General features: G+C 39.4%; 1 protein-coding gene across 2 annotated transcripts in view; it reads right to left on the reverse strand.

The window, feature by feature from the left end:
* Positions 1–3,226: 3,226 nt before the first annotated feature.
* The window catches only part of LOC103179801 (protein tyrosine phosphatase receptor type G), a 300,620-nt gene continuing 281,166 nt past the window's right edge, over positions 3,227–22,680 (reverse strand). For both annotated transcript variants that reach the window (XM_042339618.1, XM_042339617.1), the window contains 12 exons: positions 21,503–21,637; positions 21,142–21,276; positions 20,431–20,603; positions 18,360–18,495; positions 17,963–18,109; positions 16,754–16,847; positions 16,234–16,310; positions 15,196–15,324; positions 9,965–10,111; positions 9,148–9,290; positions 5,062–5,197; positions 3,227–4,554 (listed from right to left, as the gene is read on the reverse strand). In XM_042339618.1, the coding sequence (XP_042195552.1) occupies positions 4,408–4,554; positions 5,062–5,197; positions 9,148–9,290; positions 9,965–10,111; positions 15,196–15,324; positions 16,234–16,310; positions 16,754–16,847; positions 17,963–18,109; positions 18,360–18,495; positions 20,431–20,603; positions 21,142–21,276; positions 21,503–21,637 (1,599 nt within the window). In that variant the 3' untranslated portion in view covers positions 3,227–4,407. The remainder of the gene's footprint in view (positions 4,555–5,061; positions 5,198–9,147; positions 9,291–9,964; positions 10,112–15,195; positions 15,325–16,233; positions 16,311–16,753; positions 16,848–17,962; positions 18,110–18,359; positions 18,496–20,430; positions 20,604–21,141; positions 21,277–21,502; positions 21,638–22,680) is intronic.

The following is a 22,680-nucleotide window of genomic DNA, read 5'->3' on the forward strand; positions in this document are numbered from 1 at the left end:
GACAAGTTTCAAGAAAATTTCAATAAATTGCATTTATATAGTTCTCTTGAACTATATAAATGCAACGTGGAGTCCTGTGGCTCAGTGGTTAGAGCACTTGCTTTGCAAGCAAGACACCTGGGTTCAATTCCAGGCAGGGCGAAACCTTGGGCAAGTTTCCTTACTCCACACGCCTAATAATAATCCCTCCAAAACCCCAAACAATAATAAATTGGTCATTTTCAATCTACGACTGTTTGTGGGACATTGCTGTGCGCAATTGGCTGCCGCGTTCGCCCACAAATATACAGTCAATTCACTTTACAGTATATTCTGTGAAGCGCTTTGGGACGTCCTCCCGACGTGAAAAGCGCTATATCAAATGCAAGGATTATTATTATTATTATTATTGACATATGATGATACCTTGGATTAGTTCTCAGAGAAAGAGTCAGTCAGACACAAAGCAAGGGAGGAGTGGAAGGAAAGGGGAAGTGACCAAAGGCATTGTCAGTGTAGTAGGTTTTTAGGTGATATTTGAAGATATTCCAGAGGTTAGGGCTAGTTAGAGGTTAATTGTAAAAACAGATAGGTAAACAGCTCAGATAATAAGATAAAACTGGATTAAAGAGTGTACAGAAAGGTAAAAACAGCACATTAATTCAGGCCAAAATTATTGGCAACTGCCTCTATTACAATTACAGTACTTTTAATGGTGTTTTGAACCTTTTACAGATTTGATCAATGGGTTTTCTTGATAAATAGAAATTATTTTATTTTTGAAAGACTTGCTCCTAATTGATATCACAAATAATGCTTTTCAAAATATAAATATTGAGCTCTTTCTGGATCCTTCGCCCAGAGAAAATTCTTTACTCTCTAAAATTAACCTACATGGAGATCAATAATGAAGTGATGCAGTTAATTGAGGGATACTTTAAAAGCAATTATATTTCTTGAAAAAACAAGACCTACTTTTTCTATTGAAGAGAAAAATGAAATGAACTGCTCCAAAACACTGTTTTTAAATTCTTGCCTAATATCATCATTGACCAAGATAAAAATAGAATTAATGAGTATAAATCCTTCTATATATAAAAACCTCTATATAAGAACTCTTAAATTCTTACTGTGATCGAGCTGATCATGTACCAACTGCTGTGGTACAATATGTTCTGTGTGTAGTTATTCCAGCACCAGTGCTGGCATGAGAAATGCAAACAGCTCAGCCAGGTTCATAAAATTTAATGGCAATAGATGATAGATTTCAGGAAATCACAAAGTAAGCAACAAATGCCGCAGATCAGCCATTGAAGAGACAGTCACAGACAAACGTACTTCTAAATAAGCACAAGAATGCTGGGGGAGAGAGAACATAGCATCATTGGGGTTATTTCACTTCTGCACTATTCAATTTATTTCTACAAAGAAAAACACAATCTAAATAATGAAATTAAAAACATTCTAATGTTTTTCAAAGATGCAAAAATGCGATAGAAAAGGAAAATAAATAAAAGGAATTATTGAAAAGTGATTTCGGATGGGTTCAACAGCTGGTCAAAGAAAACGTTAGGCTGCATTGCCAAATGTGTAGTATCCAAAAGCATGGATTTAATAAAATTATTAGTAAATCAAAAGTCAAAGTAAATCATCCAGTGTTGGTCACCATACATTCAATCTGGGCATTAGAAAATATGCAGAGTTAGCCATCAAAGATGAAGAGGCTCAGTTAACTGAGGTAATGTATATCACACGGTTTGGGACATCCTCCCACTGGGAAAGTCACTGTATAAGTAGAAAATGTATTCTACTGTATCAAATATATTCACTTAAGTCTCCATCCCAGAGGGATTTTTTTCTTACATCAGGTTGTGGACATGCTTGTAATGATTATTTGAAAAAGGAGTTAGATAGATTTCAGGATATAAACTTAGGTGTATAGTACGATGGTGGACCTTTATAACTTCACACAACAAAAATATTGGGAGATTTAAAATCCAACTTGAATGTTATTATGAAGCAAAAGTCAAATAAAGACTTCCACCGAGTCATAACAGTGTCACCCTTAGGTCCATCAAAACCCATACTTTATTTCAGGTATAGCAATACAATTTACATATTAAATAACACTATAATAGAACAATTTAATATAGTTTCAACAGAACAAAGCAGATTATTTCAAGTTACAAAACACCACATTTTCAAATGGGTCATGAGACAAACTTATTCAGCAACTGCCTAGATCTATTCCTATTGCACACACCGACAATATCATTGAAAATACCTGCAACTTCAACAACCACTGCTCCCAAGAAGTAATATATGTTGAATGCCTTTGAAATGTGATGACACAGTATTCATGGGTACTACCTCAATGCACAGACAGCTTTTCCACATAGCCACCACAAAACTATGAAGGAATTGAGACTAGAAAAAAATTAGCTTTATATGAAAATATAAAATTCTGTGATTATATACCATAGATACAAAGTCCCCACAAGATGCTCATTGAAGCAACAAAATATTTACAGTTTGATTGTATCTGCTACCCTAAAGAATGAATAAGGATTATGGTTCTCGAGACATGATGCTTAAACTATCTTTGTTTTCCTCTAAAATACTGAAACAAAATTCTTTTGAAACACCACTACCCCAAATGTTGGAGAAACACGAGGATTTAAAAAAATTCAAAAATCTCCTCTTTGTTGAGAAAAGGTCTTTTTTTTATTTTTTCCATTTTTTTTCTTGAAAACAACAAACTTTTTTTAATTCTCTAAAAGTCTGATTAATGTTTTCCACATCAAATGTTTAACCGGTTATATAGAAAATGTCTCCCACTTTGTGAAAATACCTCTCATTAACAAAAATTGTGAAACTTTTTTTTCAATTCAGGTAGCAGTTTTTTTTTGTCTCGTCAGAAAGAAGACTGACAATGTTTTTTTGTTCCACCATTATTATTGTGTTCTTCTCAGGAAGAGAAAATTGCCACATTTGCACGCAAGTAACTGAATATCACACATGGTTCTGATGTACAAATATGGTCAAATCTTTAAAGAGGAAGGCTCCGTTGATATTCCCAATCTGTACAATTCTAAATTATAATAGATGTGAATATTTTTATGTGGATACTATTGTTATCTAATCATGAAAAGAAATATGAACTGGCACCTTGAGGACATTCATCTTATTGAATTACTGTTTGCAAATAAACACAAACAAACCCTGGACTGTAGAGATAGTTTTAAAAAAAGACAATTAGAACCATACTTTTTTTTGGGGGGAGAGAAAAATCCTAAATTCTGCTGAGAACTAGTTTATATCTTTGGTAAAGTTAATAAATTCTGCTTCACTGTCAGTTTTAAGAAAAGGAAAGAAAAGCGTGTCAGATAGCACAATATTCTCAAAACACTGATTATTGACAAGGCAGATGTGCTACGTTATTGATGGATCACTTTCCTCAAGTACACATCACTTGGTAGTGGTTTAAGTTTTTATCACCAAACATAATTCAGTCTCAGGTTGGATCTACACAACCCACTGTGCAAAAACCATGCTTCTAATTTGCCTTTTGACATACACATCCGCAACACCTGCAAAAACAACCAGACTCAGAGTGTTAACGTAAAAAAGTCAGTTTCTAATCTTCAACAATCCTGTTCACTTATTAAGATTCTTTCCACATTTTCTGTCAGAGACGACTTTTCTGTGTATCGTTAGTTACAGCCTCAAGCAATACGTTGTTGCAGATAATATTTCAAGACACCCAGTAAAACAAATTGTTCTATTCATGTGCAGTACAGCATACCTTCCTTTCAGTAATCTACTCTGCGGTGAAGTTTACAGCAAGTGTGACATTTTGTGAATATCTGTAGTCTTGATCGCTGGAATGTAGGCGCTTATGTTATTGGTACTTTACAGAAAATTGCCAGGTTCACACGATGTACAACTTATATATATATAAAATAAGAAATACACCACTATCCATGAAAATAAGGTTTGTTCTGAAGTTAGTCAACAATCAAAATGTGGAATGAGTTTGCTTGCAAGATTGCCTCACAGCCGTCTTGGATCACTAGGTTCTTTGCTACAAAACTCAGATCATATAGGGTTACACATAGAATCTTTTTGTGGAATGTTGTAACATCAGGGAAATCACACATCTTGAACTAGATTTTGTATAGGCAGTAACACTGATCAGATAGTGCAAACTAGAAAGAATTGTGTTTTCTTTTTGTTAAAATAAGAGGTGCAAATACTCAGCAGGATAATAAGACTCAGAATGGTTAAAATCAACATAAAAACATCTCTCATCAGTGTAAAAAGTACGGTCTTTAAACTTTAAACTTTATCTTTAAACTTGGAACCTGGCAAAAAAGGCCTCAAAAGTTCACCCAGTCCTTAAAAGTTTTTCCAATGAAGTGCCTCAGATTACACAAGAGATTCCATGCTTTCTGCTGGATCCGAATCGTCGGTGACAATCACGGTGCCATTTCTGTCGAATGATGAGGGTCCATTTCCATTCTCCTTTGTGCTAACTAAGCTGAGCATTGCTTTATATAAGAAATGATATTGGTCCTATGTAAAAAGGTAGACAAAATATGAAATCAAAAAGAGCATGACAGATCATTATTTGGATACATAATTATTTCAAAACTAAAAGTCGGTTTACAAAGGCAATTTCCCTTCTTCAATTACCGTTGAATCCTAGCTTTACAAAGTGCCCGTCCAAATTTACCATTGGGATGTTCAATGTACAGGTTGTTTTAGCTTTTCTAAATATATAAAATCAACGGTAGTAAGTGATACATAATTTCAGATAGCTAACTGTCAACAACTTGTGCATATTATCTGTGATGCCACAGATGGTCTTTGTAACTTGCAATCAGCCTTTTCATGTTGCACCACATGTTTTAAATATTCATCATAGAATCTGCCTTGTGAGTAATGTAAGCCGTTTAACTTGCAAGGGCTGAAGATCATTTCCATAAAATAAACAACAGCTAGGGAAACACTGCAAGAAATTATTGATTGTGAAAATTAATACAAAATGCCAATCCTTATTATTTTTCACATCACACTTACAATATCTGTGAACACTCCTGGCCTCATGAGGTTTATCATCTTTGCAACTTGATAGACGTCCACAGCAAATTCACTCTCTAGTTGCTGTGACAAGGTGGTAAGGGCACAGAACAATCCAGCAGAGACACCACCAAACCTGCACAACAGAATACAATTAAGTTTTGCTTCAATTCCTCGAATCTCTCTTTCAATGACTTCCTTTTCTTTCCTCCCGTATTTATACCTCCCAGGCAAACATTTGTTTAAAATGACCATTTTAAGAACCCTTAGATCATATGTCGATTAACTGTCTTAACTCAAATTCCTTATAACCATTGCATGAACATATATCACATGAACATAAAATCAAGAAATTTACTTTTGCTGATTAACAGTGTACTCTCATTAGATCAAAAACTCCCAATAGAAAATGGGATTTAACATGCAGCTTCAATTTAGGAATTGAGGTTAAAATACCAACGTGAAACACCGCCTCTCCGCTTTACTCAATCTTCACGGATCTTCACGGAACTCACTAAGCCCTTGCCTGGTTCAATTCCTATCTCTCACCATCACCAATTTGTTGCCTCCACTGGTTTCTCCTCAGCCCCTGCACTGTCAAATCTGGCATCCGCCAGGGTTCTGTCCTTGGCCCTCTCTCTCTTTTAATATCTACAAGCTCCCCTCTTGGTGACATCATCCGCAGACATAGGGTCAACTTCCACATGTATGCGGATGACATCCAACTCTACCTTTCTGCCTCCACCCTCAACTCCAGGACCACTGCTGACCTGACAGACTGTCTTTCGGACATCAAGTCCTGGATGAGGGCTAATTTCCTACAGTTGAATGTGAACAAGACTGAGGCCCTCCTGATTGGCTTGTGCCAGCGCCTCAGCACCTCAGGCTCTGGCAACATCAACCTCCATGGTTGCTCACTACAACTCACCAAGCCAGTCAAGAACCTCGGTGTCTTGTTCGACCCTCAACTGTCTTTTCTCCCCCACATTCAAGCCATGACCCGCTCTGCCTTCCCTCACCCCCGCAACATCGCCCGACTCCGCCATTACCTCACCCCTCAGGCCACTGAAACTCTTGTTCATGCCTTCATCACCTCCAGGCTCAACTATGCAAATGCCCTGCGTGTCGGCCTTCCCGACTCCTCCCTCCACAGGCTGTAGATAATCCAGAACTCTGCAGCCCGTGTCCTCTCCTGCACCAAACTCCGTGACCCCATCTCCCCCATTCTCACCCATCTCCATTGGCTCCCTATCCTTCAGAGGATCCAGTTCAAGATCCTGGTCCTCACAATCAAAGCCCTCCATGGCCTCCCCCCACCCTACCTCTGTGACCTCCTAACCCCCTACCAACCCGCCCGGTCCCTCCGCTCAGCCGGCTCTGGCCTGCTCCACGTCCCCCGACCCACCCGCCCCACCCGCCCCACCACTGGTGGGAGAGCCTTCAGCCACTCTGCCCCCAACCTCTGGAATTCCATCCGCCAATCACTCCGCCTCGCCCCCTCCTTAGCCTCCTTCATGACTGGCCTCAAGACTGTCCTTTTTGACCGTGCCATCGGTCCCCTTCCCCTCCACTCCCTTACCCCCCCGACCCCAGCTCGGGTCTGAAATGCTGTACACTGTCCAGCGCCTTGGGACGTCCTCCTGACGTGAAAGGAGCTATGCAAATGTAATCTTGTTGTTGTTGAACCCAAGTCATGAATTCAACTTCCAGATCTAAAACTACCCCAAAAAATCTTGGTCGAACATGGTAGTTGTGGTGGTGATAGTAGGGTGGGGAGGGGGTTTGGATGGGATGGTGTTTCGCCTACGTCTGCCTAGCAGGCTCAGGTCTTAATAATCCTTGTATTTCATGTAGGGCCTTATCTAGGCCTCAACTAGAGTACTGTGTTCTGGGCACCACGCTTTAGGAAGGATGTCAAGGAAATGGAGAGGGCTCAAAGGAGATTTTCCAGTTTGGTACCAGGAATGAGGGACTTCAGTTATCAGGAGAGGCGAGAGAAGCTAAGATTATTCTCCTTGGAGCAGAGAAGGTTAAGAGGAGAGTTATTAGAAGGTTACAAAATTATGAGGGGATTCGATAGGGTGAACAAGGAGAAACTATTTCCACTGGTGGGTGGGTCGGTAACCCGAGGACACCGATTTAAAATTGTAGTTAAAACAAACAAAGGGGAGGTGAGGAGAAATTTTTTCACACAGCAAGTTGTTCGGATCTGGAATGCATTGCCTGAAAGGGTGATGAAGCCAATTCGATAATAACTTTTAAGAGAGAAGTAGATAATTATTTGGGAAGGAGAAGTTTGCAGGGCTATGGGGAGAAAGCGGAGGAGTGGGATTGAATTGGATAGCTCTTTTCAAAGAGCCGTCACAGACACAATGGGCTGAATGGCCTCCTTCTGTGCTCTATAATTCTATGATTCTATGACTTCTACGAAATGGCTTAAAGTACTTCACAGAATAATACTGTAAAATGAGTTGACTATATTTTGTGGGCGAAACAGCCAATTGCACACAGCAGTGTCCAACAAACAGTCTTGGATTGAGTGACCAATTTATAATTTTTTTATTTTGAAGGAATTATTAGCCTTGGAAAAGCAATCTGCCCATCAACTAACAACCAGGTTTCTATTTACTACTAGGTAAACAGAGGAGTGTGGAGTAAGGAAACTTGCCCAGTGTTTCGTCCTGTTGGGAATTGAACCCAGATCTCTCACTGAGCCACAGGACTCCTTATAATAATAATAATAATAATAATAATCCTTGCATTTGATATAACGCTTTTCACGTCGGGAGGACGTCTCAAAGCGCTTCACAGAACACACTGTAAAGTGAATTGACTGTATATTTGTGGGCGAACGCGGCAGCCAATTGCGCGCAGCAATGTCCCACAAACAGTCGTGGATTGAAAATGACCAATTTATTATTGTTTTTGGTTTTGGAGGGATTATTATTAGGTGTGTGGAGTAAGGAAACTTGCCCAAGGTTTCGCCCTGCCTGGAAATGAACCCAGGTCTCTCGCTTGCAAAGCGAGTGCTCCAACTACTGAGCTACAGGACTCCACAAATCTCGATCTTAATCTTAATCTTAATCAACCTTAATCTCAAACTGCATATCACACCACTAATATTTAAATTTTAACTACATGTTAAACTCCACTGTATTAATTTCACAACCACTAGGTTCATCGGTGTCTTTCATCCACAGACAACTTTTCCTACTAATGAATCCTGCCATCACAAGTAGAGTTGCAGACCGATTGAAATAAAGGCAGCATATGCCATTGGATTACTAATAGCACTTGCTGTGGCCGAGTGAGCCAACACAGACATTAATTATAATGACAAGGTGCTTCAGGAAAACAACATGCTTTTAATCTTTCAAATTTCACAGAACAGTATGTGCAGGAAGTGAATGAGAAAGAGACACTTATTTTATTATTCCGGATCTGTGCATTTTAACCATTTATTGGATATTGCAGAGGATGTGTGTGCTTTAATAAAAAAAGTGTAACGTCCAGTTGACCTTTGTGCTTCCTATATTAGATATTTCTTGGAACTGAATTAAGAATTTGCAAGTGCCATTTAGAAGCAATGGTCCAGAGTTCAAAGTGTCAAGTAATATCCTTATGTTTAGTAACTTCAAAATACTGTATTGCTACTTTTCACCAATTCTGTGAAACAAATGATGGTGTATAGCACATTGTCTCCAATAAGAGGAAAACATCACTGATGGTAGGCATGAGAATTAAGATGCAATAAGAAAAAAGCCATTTCGCCCACCAAACACAGTCTCTCCATAGAACCAAATTTCTCTGCCTTACCCATGACCCAGACAATGCTGCTCTCTGACTGAATCAATGTGCTTGCAGCAGTTATTAATGGGCTGCAGAAAAGGAGACGTTGAAGATTGTCCTGGGTCACTGGCACCAGAAGGTAATGATTGGTGGGCAGGTAAAGGAAGACATCAGCAGGATTTAGAGGTTAAAAAGTAAACAGTCTTCCTCACCACCCACATGTTTGTGTTTGCTTGCTTGTGTGTGTGTGTGTGTTAATTGTCAACAAATTAAAGTAGAAATAATAAAAGTACATACTCATCATGAATGATTGTTGGTCCATCCCTGCTCAAAGCTTCCTCCTTTATTACATTAATAAGTTCAAAGGTGCTGCTGATAGGAGCGTCTGGATTAGGCCACTTCGGGCACTGGAAGTGCCGCACTTCCAGTACGTAATCATCCTGAAATAAAGCAGTTACAGAATGAGGTAACTCACAAACTATTCCATCTTTCCCATCTCATCAATCTTCGTGTAGATGAAAATCAATAATAATAATAATAATCCTTGCATTTGATATAGCGCTTTTCACGTTGGGAGGACGTCCCAAAGCGCTTCACAGAACACACTGTAAAGTGAATTGACTGTATATTTGTGGGCGAACGCGGCAGCCAATTGCACACAGCAATGTCCCACAAACAGTCGTGGATTGAAAATGACCAATTTATTATTGTTTTTTTTTTTTGGAGGGATTATTATTAGGCGTGTGGAGTAAGGAAACTTGCCCAAGGTTTCGTCCTGCCTGGAATTGAACTCAGGTCTCTCACTTGCAAAGCAAGTGCTCTAACCACTGAGCTACAGGACTCCAACTAATACTAATAATAGTTGACCAGGTCATTTGTTACTCAAAATCCCGCACATTTCTTCACAACTAAGACCTATATCTGAGATCGAACCTATCGTTGCCTTCCCCTCCTTTCAAAAGCATTCAACCTTTTCATTGTAAAGTGCTCCAAAATGTTATCATACATGAAGGGTGCTATATAAATGCAAGTAGTATTATAAATAACTAATATACATATTTCTTACTGAAGTTCTTTCTAATGATGTAAAATAATACAGAATAGTTCAATCTACCTGCGTTGCTTCCAAAATGAAATCATGGATGATAATTTGCTCTTCATTCGAGAGGCACAATCTGTCTTTGCTGATGAGGGTTACAGTGAAGGTTTCACAATTCATGGACTCCTCACGGCTGGGCCAGTACACAGACTCATCCTCTGCCTGGAAGAAAGGAAATCACAGGTCGTTTTCGAAAACAATAGCGTCTAGAATTGAATTATGTTTATCAAAATCTGCCACAATTAGGTAACCAGTAAAAACACAACCAATCAACAAAATATAGTATAGTGGCAGGGTTACCCTACACATGTAAGTGCTACCACAGGTAAGGCATAGACTGGTTCACATAAAAAGATAACTGGCCTCTTGAGTAGTGCAGCAGAAATTCGAAGGACCTGGAACTTTTATATTAACACTGATTTACTGCACTTGAGACTTGTAATTTTGTACCAAATTTATACCTAGCCATTGGTGAATCATTGGATTCACAAGCCAGGGATTCAGAACTCAAAACCCAGTCTGAACAACCCAACGCCCATTCACAAAGGACGAGTTTCACAAGTGGCTAAAATGGCCATAGGGTACAGTAGCTCCTTGTGGTGGATTTGGTGGGTGGGGGAGTGGAGGAGGAATGTGTCCCTTTGGCCAGCAAGCCACATCTCATGAAGGTAAAGGTCTTATTTACACCAGTGAGAGCTGGAGGAGAGAGAAAAAGAGAGAAAGTGCAGGTGAGAGGATGATAGTGAAATGCACAAAAACCTTGATTAATACATACCAGGTTAATAATCACTTATTATCTTAGCATAAATTGATGAAAAGTTTAGATTCAATCCTTTTGTTTAAAAGTCTTTTATGGACCATACAATTTGAAAGCATCAACAATTTTACAAGACACATGATATATTTTATGGTTCCAGCTACTGGTTTCAAAATTAATATTTAACAACAGTAATAATTCACGCTGTGTAAATAAAAGATCTATAGCTGCTGCTGAATGGCTCTCTTAGTGTCAATACTCATAATAAACCACATCTAACAAGAATATCCTAACAACTAACTGACCTTTAACCACATTCTTTTCACAGCACTTTAGAACAACTGTAAGGAACGATCTCAGAGGAATATTTGGAACCGGCAGATGCCAGAACTGTCACATCAATGGCTAGAACCAGTAGAATAGATTTATTTTCTGAACATATCAAAGCTGGTTGCTTACAAGCTGTAAAATAGCAACTCTTTTCATACATGTAAGAACAGCGTCAAAAGAACAGCAGATGGTCCTCTGGAGGGAGCCAAGAGTCTCAAAGATCCCTCTGGTGCTGCCCAGCTGGGAAAGATTCGCTGAGCAATTTGTCAGTGTGTGAGGGAGCTAAGGTATGAATATTCAAAAGACATGTTGGCCTCTGTCCATTCTGCCACCACAAGATGACTTGCATTTGGCCAAACACAGTGGGTAGGTTTTACTAGTTGAGAAGCTGACCGCTAAATAGAGCTCCTTGTGATGTCAATTTGGGATTGGGACAGACAGATATTCAGAACCTTGATTGCTTATTTGCACAATGTTGTATTTGTGTTGTTTATCTGTGATTTACATGGCACCTTTTGTCAAAACCAGGACATTCTCCACAAAATAATAATGATAATAATCCTTGCATTTGGTATAGCGCTTTTCACGTCGGGAGGACGTCCCAAAGCGCGTCACAGAATACACTGTAAAGTGAATTGACTGTATATTTGTGGGTGAACGCGGCAGCCAATTGCGCACAGCAGTGTCCCACAAACAGTCAAAGATTGAAAATGACCAATTTTTATTATTGTTTTTGGTTTTGGAGGAATTATTATTAGGCTCTGTGTGGACTAAGGAAACTTGCCCAACGTTTCGCCCTCTGCCTGGAATTGAACTCAGGTCTCTCACTTGCAAAGCGAGTGTTCTAACCACTGAGCTACAGGACTCCACAAAAGAAGAAATGCCATTCTGTAAAAGTAAAGCTGATTATTGTATTTAAGATTTGCATTATTATTTACTCAAAATTATTTTGTAGAATTATAATCCATACATCTCTTTAAGGGTTAGCTTTTCTTCCATATACTACAAAAGGGGTCAAATTTTAAAGAACTACACCCTCCAAGAAAGAACAAGTCATATGTTACAAGATCAAAATCTTCTCCTTCCAAGAGTCTCAAAGAGACCTTATGTGCAATCCAGCAGTGAGGGATTTTCTGAGCAATTTGTCAGTGTGCAAGAGACCATATTGGACAGAACAACTCTGTCTGGGAACCTTTTTCAGTCATTAATTATCCTCTTGGTAAAGATATACCTCTAGTGTCTGTCTGGAACTGTTCTTTGTAACCCTAAACCTTGCTGTTACGTGTACCCAAACGTATCGTTCCAAGTTTACTTTCTCAATTCTATAAAATCTTATAAAATACATTGGAAGTTGGTTAAGTCAGACTCATCGAGGATGGCCATTTGGTCTGGCTAAGAAGTGTCCGAGGGTAATCGAAATACCATTCCCGTCCAGCAGAGGATCGACACTGACTCTGTATAAAAGTATGTAATGATGTTGTTTTACTTGAAGCAATGTTAACTAACCAAACAACACTAAATATTTTAACCTAGGAGGTAAAGTTAAAATCCTATACTCTTAGTGGAATCCTGTAGTGTAGTGGTTAAGTGCACTCGCCTCTCAAGTGAGAGACCTGTGTTCGATTCCCAGCAGGGTGAAACGTTGGGCAAGTTTCCTTATAGCACACGCCTCTTTACCTAGCAGTAAGTGGGAACCCGGTTGTTAGCCGATTGGCAGATTTCTTTTCCGGGGGTAATAATTCCTTCAAAAAAAATGAATTGGTCACTCAATCCACGACTATTTGTGGGACACTGCTGTGCGCAATTGGCTGCCGCATTTCGCCCACAAAATATACAGTCAATTCATTTTACAGTATATACTGTGAAGCGCTTTGAGACCTCACGAAGACGTGATAAGGTGCTATATCAAATGCAAGGATTATTTGATATTTACCTTTGTTTGGCTGCAAATTACCAGCAGAGGAGCAGCGCGGCTTCCTCCATCCCATTGGACGGGAAGGGGACCAATTAGCGGCGAATTAGAGGTGATTGACAGTCTGCAGCCACTTGTGAGTGGATGGGCTCCAGCCATTCACAAGCAACTCAGCTGTCAATCAATCCCAATTTCCCTCCCCATATCTCCGCCCCCCCACTCACTGATTAACAGCCCAACTCCAGCCGCTTGTGAATGGCTGGAGTCCACTTGGAGTTGCCTCTTTAAGACTGAAGAGGAGTTGCCTCTTTAAGACTGAAGAGGAGTTGCCTCTTTAAGACCCTAGCTTGAATGATCACCGTACAAAGCTTATTTCTCTAAAACTAGGGATCATTCTCATTGCTGTCCTTTAGCCCCTGGTATTGTGTCAAGGTGCCCAGAACTGTGCAGTACTTGTGTAAGTACTCTAGGTGTGGCCTGACGAGAGCACTATAAAGCTTCAACATGACGTCTGGGGATTTGAACTGAACTGATTTGGCAATCTTGCCCAGCATCCTGTTTGCCTTGTTTATTGCTGCCTCACACTGTTTTGACATATTGAGCACAGGAGTCATCTAACACCCCTAGAAATCTTTCAGCTTTCCCCTCGGCTAATTTCATCCCTTCCATAGAATACCTGTGCCTCCTATTCTTACCTCCTACATGTTACGCCTTGGCATTTATCTGTATTAAACTTAATATACCAGTCATCAGATAATGTTCATACTTGATCAAGGTCACTTTGTAAGATCTTTTCTCTCTTCTGTAATTCCATACCTCCCTCTGCCCACCACCAACAACTTGGTATCATTTGCAAATGAGCTATTTTACACTAAAGCTGAGAATCCAGTCCAAGTCATTTGTATTATTTATAAATATTACCTCCACAATTCACTTTACAGTATATTCTGTGAACTGTGGGAAGAATGAAGACCTCAGCACAATTTAATGATAAAACCCCCAATAACAAAATCCTAACTGAGTCTTTCTCATTAATTCAGTGCTGAACAGACATCTTGACTCACAGCCTCCTGCAGTGAAGATACGCCAGTAAGTTGAAACAAACATTTTTACACTCCAGCTGTTTCAACCATTACAGTCATCCTCTCCTCAGCTACTATTCTAACACTCAGAAAGTAGATAATTACTTTGTTTAGGCTTGAGACAGCCATAGCTTATAAATGTTAAGGATGAATGTTACCGCTAAACAAATGAACATTTGACACTAGTTTATTCAAACACACAAGTATAAAGTATACAATTGGCACGTCAGGTTCAAAGCAATAGGCAACCCATGACAAATGAAATCCAAAGTTCCATTTACGGTGCTGAAATGCAGGAGTGATTGTCTTAAGAAAAGCACTGTGGTCAGTGCTTTACAGGCTTCATCAAACTCATATAAACTAATGATGAAATATAAATTATTAGGGGAAAGAAACATTGCAACCAACTTGCATTTTGTACAGCATCTTTCACTCCGTACTTGATAAATTTACCAATGGGCTCTGCGTGCCTATTACTCCTAAAACAACACTACAATGGACAATGAAAAATAAGATCAGTATCAAAAAGTCCATAATTTTTAATGTAATATTATATTTCTTTCTTGCAATTTATCCTCTCTTTGGTCTGTCTGACCTTTACACCTCTGCTGCTCAGAATCGTCACTGCTTCCTACCCAGTTAGCCATCAATACTCTCTCCAGCCAACCTTAGCCTCTTTTAAGATGCTACTGACTAGTTGAATAAAGCAGCAATTAATAAAAAGACCTACAGATGAATGACCATTTGGCACACACTTAGCAGAAGCACACATATAAACAGTGAATCACAGAGATATCCAGGCATTTATTTTCCTATTTTCTGAGCAGGACAATTGTCAGCATCACTATTGAAGGGGAAATTAGCATTTGTACAATAGAGCAATGTAGTTGGGGGGGAAAATGTGGGAAACCTTCAAACTTGATTTGCAAAAATCGAAACATTTATAAATCCTGTTTCAATGAAATTAACATGTCATTATACAACCAAATCCCTCGCTGTTCTCCACTAAACCATTTCAAATTGTTAGGATTAATCAAGGGCTATGGTGCCGCCACTCTCTTTACATTTGAAAATAAAATATTAGAAGTTAAACCTGGAAGCAATCTCGTAAAATAAAACACTGGAGGAAGGAGGAGAAGCAAGTATTACAAGATGGGATACATACCAGTCCCTGGTTGTCTGGTAACATGACAATAATCTGAGCATTGTGGTCCCAGATCATTCGCCAGAAGTCCTTTGTCGTGTGTGGCAATGGGTGTTGAGTGACAATGAACTCATTGCTTCTGTAATAGCCCTGTAAAGGAAGCAGTGGACACTGTTTATCAGTAATATTTCTATTGCCCATACAATCCCTCGAAAGTTGGAGAGCTAGCAATGCTTCATTGATACAGAATTTTTTAGCAGTAAGTTAGGAACATGGGAATGAGGGAGGCTATTCAACCCATCAGGACAGTTTCATAGATCATTGAAGTTCTTTTCATCCCACTTCCTTCAGTACCCATTAAATTTCTTACTTCCCAGGCATTTTTTAACCATTCTCATTTGATTTTGTTTGGACACCTTGCCAAGGCAATGCATTCCATTATCACTATTGCTAATGCTAAACTGCAGTTGGCTCACTCCTGTGATCTAATGAATTATCTGTGGACTTTCAGAGTTAAGTGGATCACATAGTCTCAGCATTTAGTTCATGAAAGAAGACACATACTGTCCATGCCGTCCTACATTACACAGAGGAACAATTTATTTTTCACAGCTACAAACGTAGACTGATATCACCAACATAGTTGGAAACAAACACACTTTCCTATTCCAAGAAAATACTTAGAAATACGTGAATATGTAAAAGAACAAGAGGAAAATTGGGCTGTAAATTTGTTTTCTGTGATGGGAATAAAAGAGAAAAACCTTAGGCATTCCGTATTCCAGCAAAAGAGCCCAAATATTCTTGGCAAATGAAAATTAATCTTGAACCTATTTGCCACATCAGAATGGTTTGTAGGTTATGTAGATATTGTGCAAAACCATAATTTAAAATCCTCTCAATTCGTATTTCAAAGCACTCAGCAGGAAAAGGAACATTTGCATTATAAAATACTCCAAAAGTGTGATATTTTTTCACTATTCTTCTTCCTTGGAAAGTTAGAATTACGTGTTTATGACACAGGCCAAAGGAATAAAAAGGATATTGCTTCTGACTCACCATTATATATGAGGCATTAATATAATCGGTTCCTTTCATACCAGGTAATGGTGCAAGTCCCACCCGGGCTCGTTCAGCTGAAAAGATAGGATAAAACCTCCAAAAACAATTCACAACAGACGGTTGGTTGAAAAATAATTCTATTCTATTCAACCTGACTCTACTCCTGACCTCCAAACAAATTCTAAGAAGAATACAGCAGACTTAATCTGCAGTAAAACCAGGATTTTATCTTTAAACCTTTTATCATCAGCCACCCAGATAGGATTACATAAGTGCATTTAGAAAAAAAAACAAGGCATTTTTCCAGCTTACCAACTTCATAGCTATTTTACCCACAACAATCAGAGGTTATTGCCCTTGGCAGAACAGACCAAATCTAAAAGGTCTTCAGAGAATAGATAACTTGGCATCCTCTTTCCCCACCATCTATCATTTGAGAAGCCTTGTTGCTATGATACGTAATCTCCTTAAAATTAAGCCTATAATATGCAAAATGGTAAAATAGTGAGCATCTTACATGGTACAACGGAAGAGTTTCTGTTCTTCTCTTTATTACATTCTTTCTGAGCATTGAAGCACTCTACAAATTTTGCATTGCACTGAGTCACCAGCTGAAAATTAATATTAAAAAAAGAAAGTCTTCATCCATTTCTGTAGTGAGCACAAACACTGTTTAGAATTCAAAGTGGATTTATTTTTGGGGGAGAATTATTAATAATAAGCAACCATAATATATCAGCTTTAAGATTCAATAATGAATATATAGAAAAAAAACATTCCCAACTTATATTAAAAAAACCTGTGACTATTACCATAAAAGAGGCTTACTTTGCATGCACACACGAACACACACACGTGTGCACAGAGCTGCTCAGCTGGATACCCAGTGATCACAAACTTGGAATTATTCTTTCCACAAAAACAATTCTTTAAAGGAATTATGCGCATACATAAAGCAGCCATACTGTTTAAATGGCCCAAGGAAAACATCTTGTAAACATGAAATTGTATATCTCTATCTCTGGAACAGAGACTCAGACAAATGGCATTGAAAACTGGCCAAATTAATGCAGGACTACCATATAGACGACAGTATCAGCAAATCTGAAATATTTCTCTTTTCTATATGCAGTCAACAGAAGGAAAGTACTGCTTGCAGTGGAAAAGAAAAGTTTACTAATAGTAATTTTTGCATTTGACATAGCACCTTATCACGGCAGCAAACATCTCAATCACTTCACAGAATTTAGCTGCATTGTAGTGACTTTTTTTATCCAAGACATTTTCAAACTGGTTCGTGTTCACTAATTTGCCATTTCATTTAAATACAAACTGGGATAAATCTACAATTTTTTGATTATGAAATTGAAGGAATGAATGTGTCTTCCTTTGTACATTAAAAAAAATGAACATTTGGTTGCACTTTGGAAAATGAACCTTGGAAGTGGTAGTCGTTACAGCATTCTGACTGAATAGACTTGGTTCAGTAGGGCTGCTTTCAGATTGCACACTAAAGGAGGTAATATTGTATTTCCTGTGTTGACTGAAGCAATGCTTGCTGCAAATATCATTTTACAGTATTATTCATTCAGATTCCCATGGGGGAAACTGGAAGAAGAAAAAAACATAGCCCCAATCCTTGCTTGATAACGTATCAAATAATATGGCAAAAAAAATTGCATTTTCATTTCAATAACCCCAAAACATTCCCATTTCAGTAACTGACCTTAAACTGCTTCTCGATCCTCATCTTCCCAGACAGACCAGGGGTCAAAATGCTGTTGACATAACTGTGGAGCTGAGTGGCTGGTACCTCAGTCTCTTTCCCATGTATTGCTTCCCGCAAAGTTTCATGGATAAAAATGTATTGCTCCTTAAAAGGAAACGAAAGCACTTTCAAAATAAGAGCACAGTATAAATGTATCATTAAAGAATTTTGCTCCCCAAATATATTGGTCTGATTTTAAACCCCAAATCCATCAAATGTGGGCCTCATTCTGGAATTAACCCAGGAGATTCAAACCATCATTTGTGAAAGATTGCGAAAGTTAGCTTTGCAAACTTACTCAGTTTCCTTTTGAAATCACAACAGTCCACAGGTGTCACTTACAACTGGTTCTTACCTCGGTCTGGACGAGGTAATTTCTCTGAGTCCTGATGTGTTTAAGAAACCCTAGGATATTGACTGTGCTTTTGTCCTTTATTTGCTGGAGCATGCTGTCGAGAACAATATAGGTACCGGTTCTGCCAACACCAGCGCTGGAGAGAAAGGTTGGAAGAAAGCAGAGCATCAGTAAATGTAATTTCTAAGCGCTCTGAGACGCTACTCTGGTAAGAGGGCGCTATATAAGTGCAAGTTGTTGTAACTGCGCACGACAGCCAATTGCTGAATAGAAAACAAATTGCTGATTTTGTTGATTTAATTACTCTCCATTTCCACTCAAAAAGATTTTCTTTAATTTGACTGGAACACTTTGCTAATTAACAGTAGTGGATTAATTTTGTTAATAAGTGGTTCAATATAGATGGGTCAATTTTGCAGCATTTAACAGATTTCTTAATTAAGCAACCCAGAAGCCTGTGACACCAAATCAAAGGAATGCCATTCCAACTCGATCTATTTTTGAAGCATGGTTCCCTTGAGTCACAGTGTCGTGTGACGTACTTTAACTATAAGTCCCTTCCTGAACTTTTATTTAAGAATTTCATTAGGAAATGTTCCACATTGACCACCCCCCGCCCCCCACAGTGTTTAAATGAAAATGTAAGTGTATTATGGGACAGATGCTGGCTGTACAAGGGCAATTAGGACCAAGACACAGCAGTTGATACAAATGTTAGAATTTACACTTTTTGTATAATGTTAGAATCATAATAGATGTTGCGAACAGGTTAACTTTTAAGTTAAGTGTGGGGGGCAACTGGACTGACACTCATGATTAACACTCAAGAGCAACAAAAGGCAACCCTCAAGAATAGCAGCTAACGAGCAAGTTGCTTAAACTAGAGGATTTGGTGCCATCCCGGGATACTGGTAAGAAATAACCAGTCACTTAAAAGGAATGTACTAATGATCCCACCTTACAAAATAACAAACATCAGATAACAGGGGTCTTAAGGACAATGTGTATGTGTGTTGAGGCACGTACACCCCATGAGGTGTTCACGTGAACCCATCATGATTTTGACCAGGTGATCTAATGTCCGCACCATGATTGGACGAACATCGGTATAAAAGTTCTGATAACTGTGTACGGGGCCGTCCCGGGTCACGGAGACAAGGGTACAGGAGATGGGGCCATCCCGGGTCACGGAGACAAGGGTACAGGAGATGGGGCCATCCCGGGTCGCGGAGACAAGGGTACGGGAGATGGAAGACTGAGAGCTAGAAACACTAAGACTGAGGATATCAGATGGAAGATTGAAAGCTGTAAGCAAGAAGACTGAAAGCATGAAGAATCAAGCTTGTGTACTGGAAAGACACAGTGTTGAACTCGAGATATCTACGGTGGTATTACTCTGTTATAAGATCTGTTGACTGTACCGGCCTTTGGTCTGACCCATCGGGATATTGGGGAATAACGAACGAATAATAATAAAACAGTCAGATATCTGGTTAAAGGAATTAGCGTTATTCCCTTACAGATTTGGTTGATTTTATTTTCTGACACAGACAGAACTAACTGGACAAATCGATCGATGGTTTTTAAAAAAAGGTATGTCCTCCCTGGTTGTTTCTCTGTATTTCTTTCCCCTTCTGAGCACTGTAGAAATTGTAACCTCTGATCAACTGTAAACAGACTATCCCAGACCTCTGTCCAATATACCCCCTGATCTGGTTACTGGGCAGCATATGAGTGCAGATCCTTGATTGTCCAGAGCCTTGGGAAGTCATCCTGATGTGAAAGGCCCCATACAAATGTAATTTGGTGGTGGTGTTGGTCTGGGGCCTACTTGCTCTCTGATTCTGCCTCTGTCTCTCACTGTGAAGGATTGAACATGTATCCATCCCACTGCTATATTATTCAGCAGATAAGTTCCCTTAAACTTCTTTGCATTGTCTTCATTATGTATATGTTATAGTACAAAACAAGAATGACAAGCGATCCCTATAGCTGGAAAAAAAATTAAATAAGCAAATTCAAGCGCAATGAACTAGAGTACAATATTCATCTTGAATCTTCACACACGTACCTGCAATGCACCACTACTGGTCCCATGTCTGGTGTCCTGGCAGCAGATGATTTCCTTACAAAGGTGAGCACAGGTAGAGAATACTCTGGTACCCCCATGTCGGGCCACTGTGTGTAATGATATTGGATAACCATTCGTTCATTCTGACGCCCCTTGGGGTTTCCTTTCTGTCCCTGTAACCACAGTTTATTAATGTTAGTATAACATGAAATCTCACTTGGAGAAATGATCTCCAAACCTCAAAATGTTTCCCTGGGAGAAGCCTGATGGTACAGTGGTTACAGCTGCATCATATACACCAACAGCCTGCTGGTTTGAATCCCAGTCCTTGTCGTCTATAATGGGGCTGCAGGTGGAGGCTAAATTGTCTCTTTCCTTCCCTGGATCATGGAGGTTAAAATCAGCCAGGTTTCTGGCTCCTGCTGGTAGTATGAGTGTATAGCTGCCAGGTGGAGAGGTCAGAGTGGCCTTGTTGCACTCTTCAGTTAGGTGGCTGCCAGCCCTCACTGCCAAGGCTCACACATGAGCAATGCCCACGTGAGTTAGAGGGCAACTAGCAACTATGGATGTGTATATACCCCAACGTGAGGAAGCGAGGGACAAGGAGCAGAGGCATATGCCAATGGGGAGAAAATCAATGTTCTTCCCACAGCTGGGATCCGGTTCTGTGTGCGAACGTCATAACCAAAACAGAATGATTTCCACATTTACCCTTTTCAGTTTTGTGTTCCTTATGCTGAAGCGCCGCACAGTGCAACAGGCACGCACTTTTGTGCTCTTCAAAGTGACAATAATGTTGCCGTACTCCTCATTATTCTCAGAAGGCCAGTATTGGTCACATTTTCGCTGAAGTTCAAAAGTAAATTCAGAGGTTTAATATTATACAGATGAATTGGTTACATTGTAATCAACAGCAGAGATGACTATCTTTCACCAAATTCAGTGTACATTACTGAACTAATATTTTCATCTCACTGTATGAATTGTTTTGATAAGTACAATAAAGAATATATCGTATTCACTGAATTAGACTTGATGCAAAAGTCTGAAAACAAATTGAATAGTTACATACCCTTCCCTTTTCCACCAAATTTGTGATCATAACAATGATTCCTGTATTCTGTTCCCAGATCATTCTCCAAAAATCTTCAAATGTGGGCTTAAGGGGCCCCTGTGTTGCTATGTAGGCCTTTGCCTTGTTGTAACCCTATGAGGGGAAAACGCATATATACAAAGCAAACTTTGATACATGGTTCAAAATTAGAAGCATTTGATATGTAATATTCACAATATAAGGTAACCCAGTTATAACAAGCCCCAGTATAGAAAATGTTCCCTTATTGTATAATGTAGGCCCACAGTAAAATTATACAGTTTACTGAAAGTGAGTTATACTTTGAGCTTCTGGCATTAACTGGTTCGCTTCCTCCAAAGTACCTGGGCACAAGTCTTCTGTCTAGCGTTATGCTAAATTACTGGAAACACTCATGAGGGACGTTGCTGGTTTTCTGCATAGCGCGCGCTAACTGATGACAATATACAACAACAACTTGCATTTATATAGGGCCCTTCAAGCCGGACGGCTTCTCAGAGCGCTTAACAGTGGTGGAAGCCCGATGCCGAGCCATACAAGAGTGAGGATCTTGAAATCGATTCAATCTGTGACAGAGACCCAATGGAATTTGATAAGGACTGGGATAATGGAGGTACACAGGTACAATATAATAATCCTTGTATTTGGACCTACTGCCTTTAACATCAGGAAAACATCTCAAAGTACATTACAGGAATATAAGTACAAGTTACTGTTGTTGAATTACTATGTGGTGACCGTTTTATTTGTAGACATCCTAATGACCTGCAATTGCTGACCAAGGGGGAGGGGGGGCTTTTTTTTAAAGATTGTCCTATTATAACAGGGGATCTGAGGTAGACAGGCCAAAACCTTCTGTTATAACAGGGTCTGCCTGTAATTGAAAATCAAGTTATTGTCAATTAAGTGCTAGAGGCTGTTTCTGTGCTTTCTGCTTTGATATTTCTTACTTCTGAAAGTGACATCATCCTTAGTGACATCATCCGCAGACATGGGGTTAACTTCCACATGTATGCGGATGACACCCAACTCTACCTTTCCTCCTCTACCCTCAACTCCACGACCACCGATGTCCTGACAGCTGCCTGTCCGACATCGAGTTCTGGACGAGAGACAACTTTCTTCAGCTCAACGTGCGCAAAACTGAGGCCCTCCTG

This window comes from Callorhinchus milii, unplaced genomic scaffold, assembly GCF_018977255.1.
Source record: "Callorhinchus milii isolate IMCB2004 unplaced genomic scaffold, IMCB_Cmil_1.0 Scaffold12, whole genome shotgun sequence".
Classification (NCBI taxonomy): Eukaryota; Metazoa; Chordata; class Chondrichthyes; order Chimaeriformes; family Callorhinchidae; genus Callorhinchus; species Callorhinchus milii.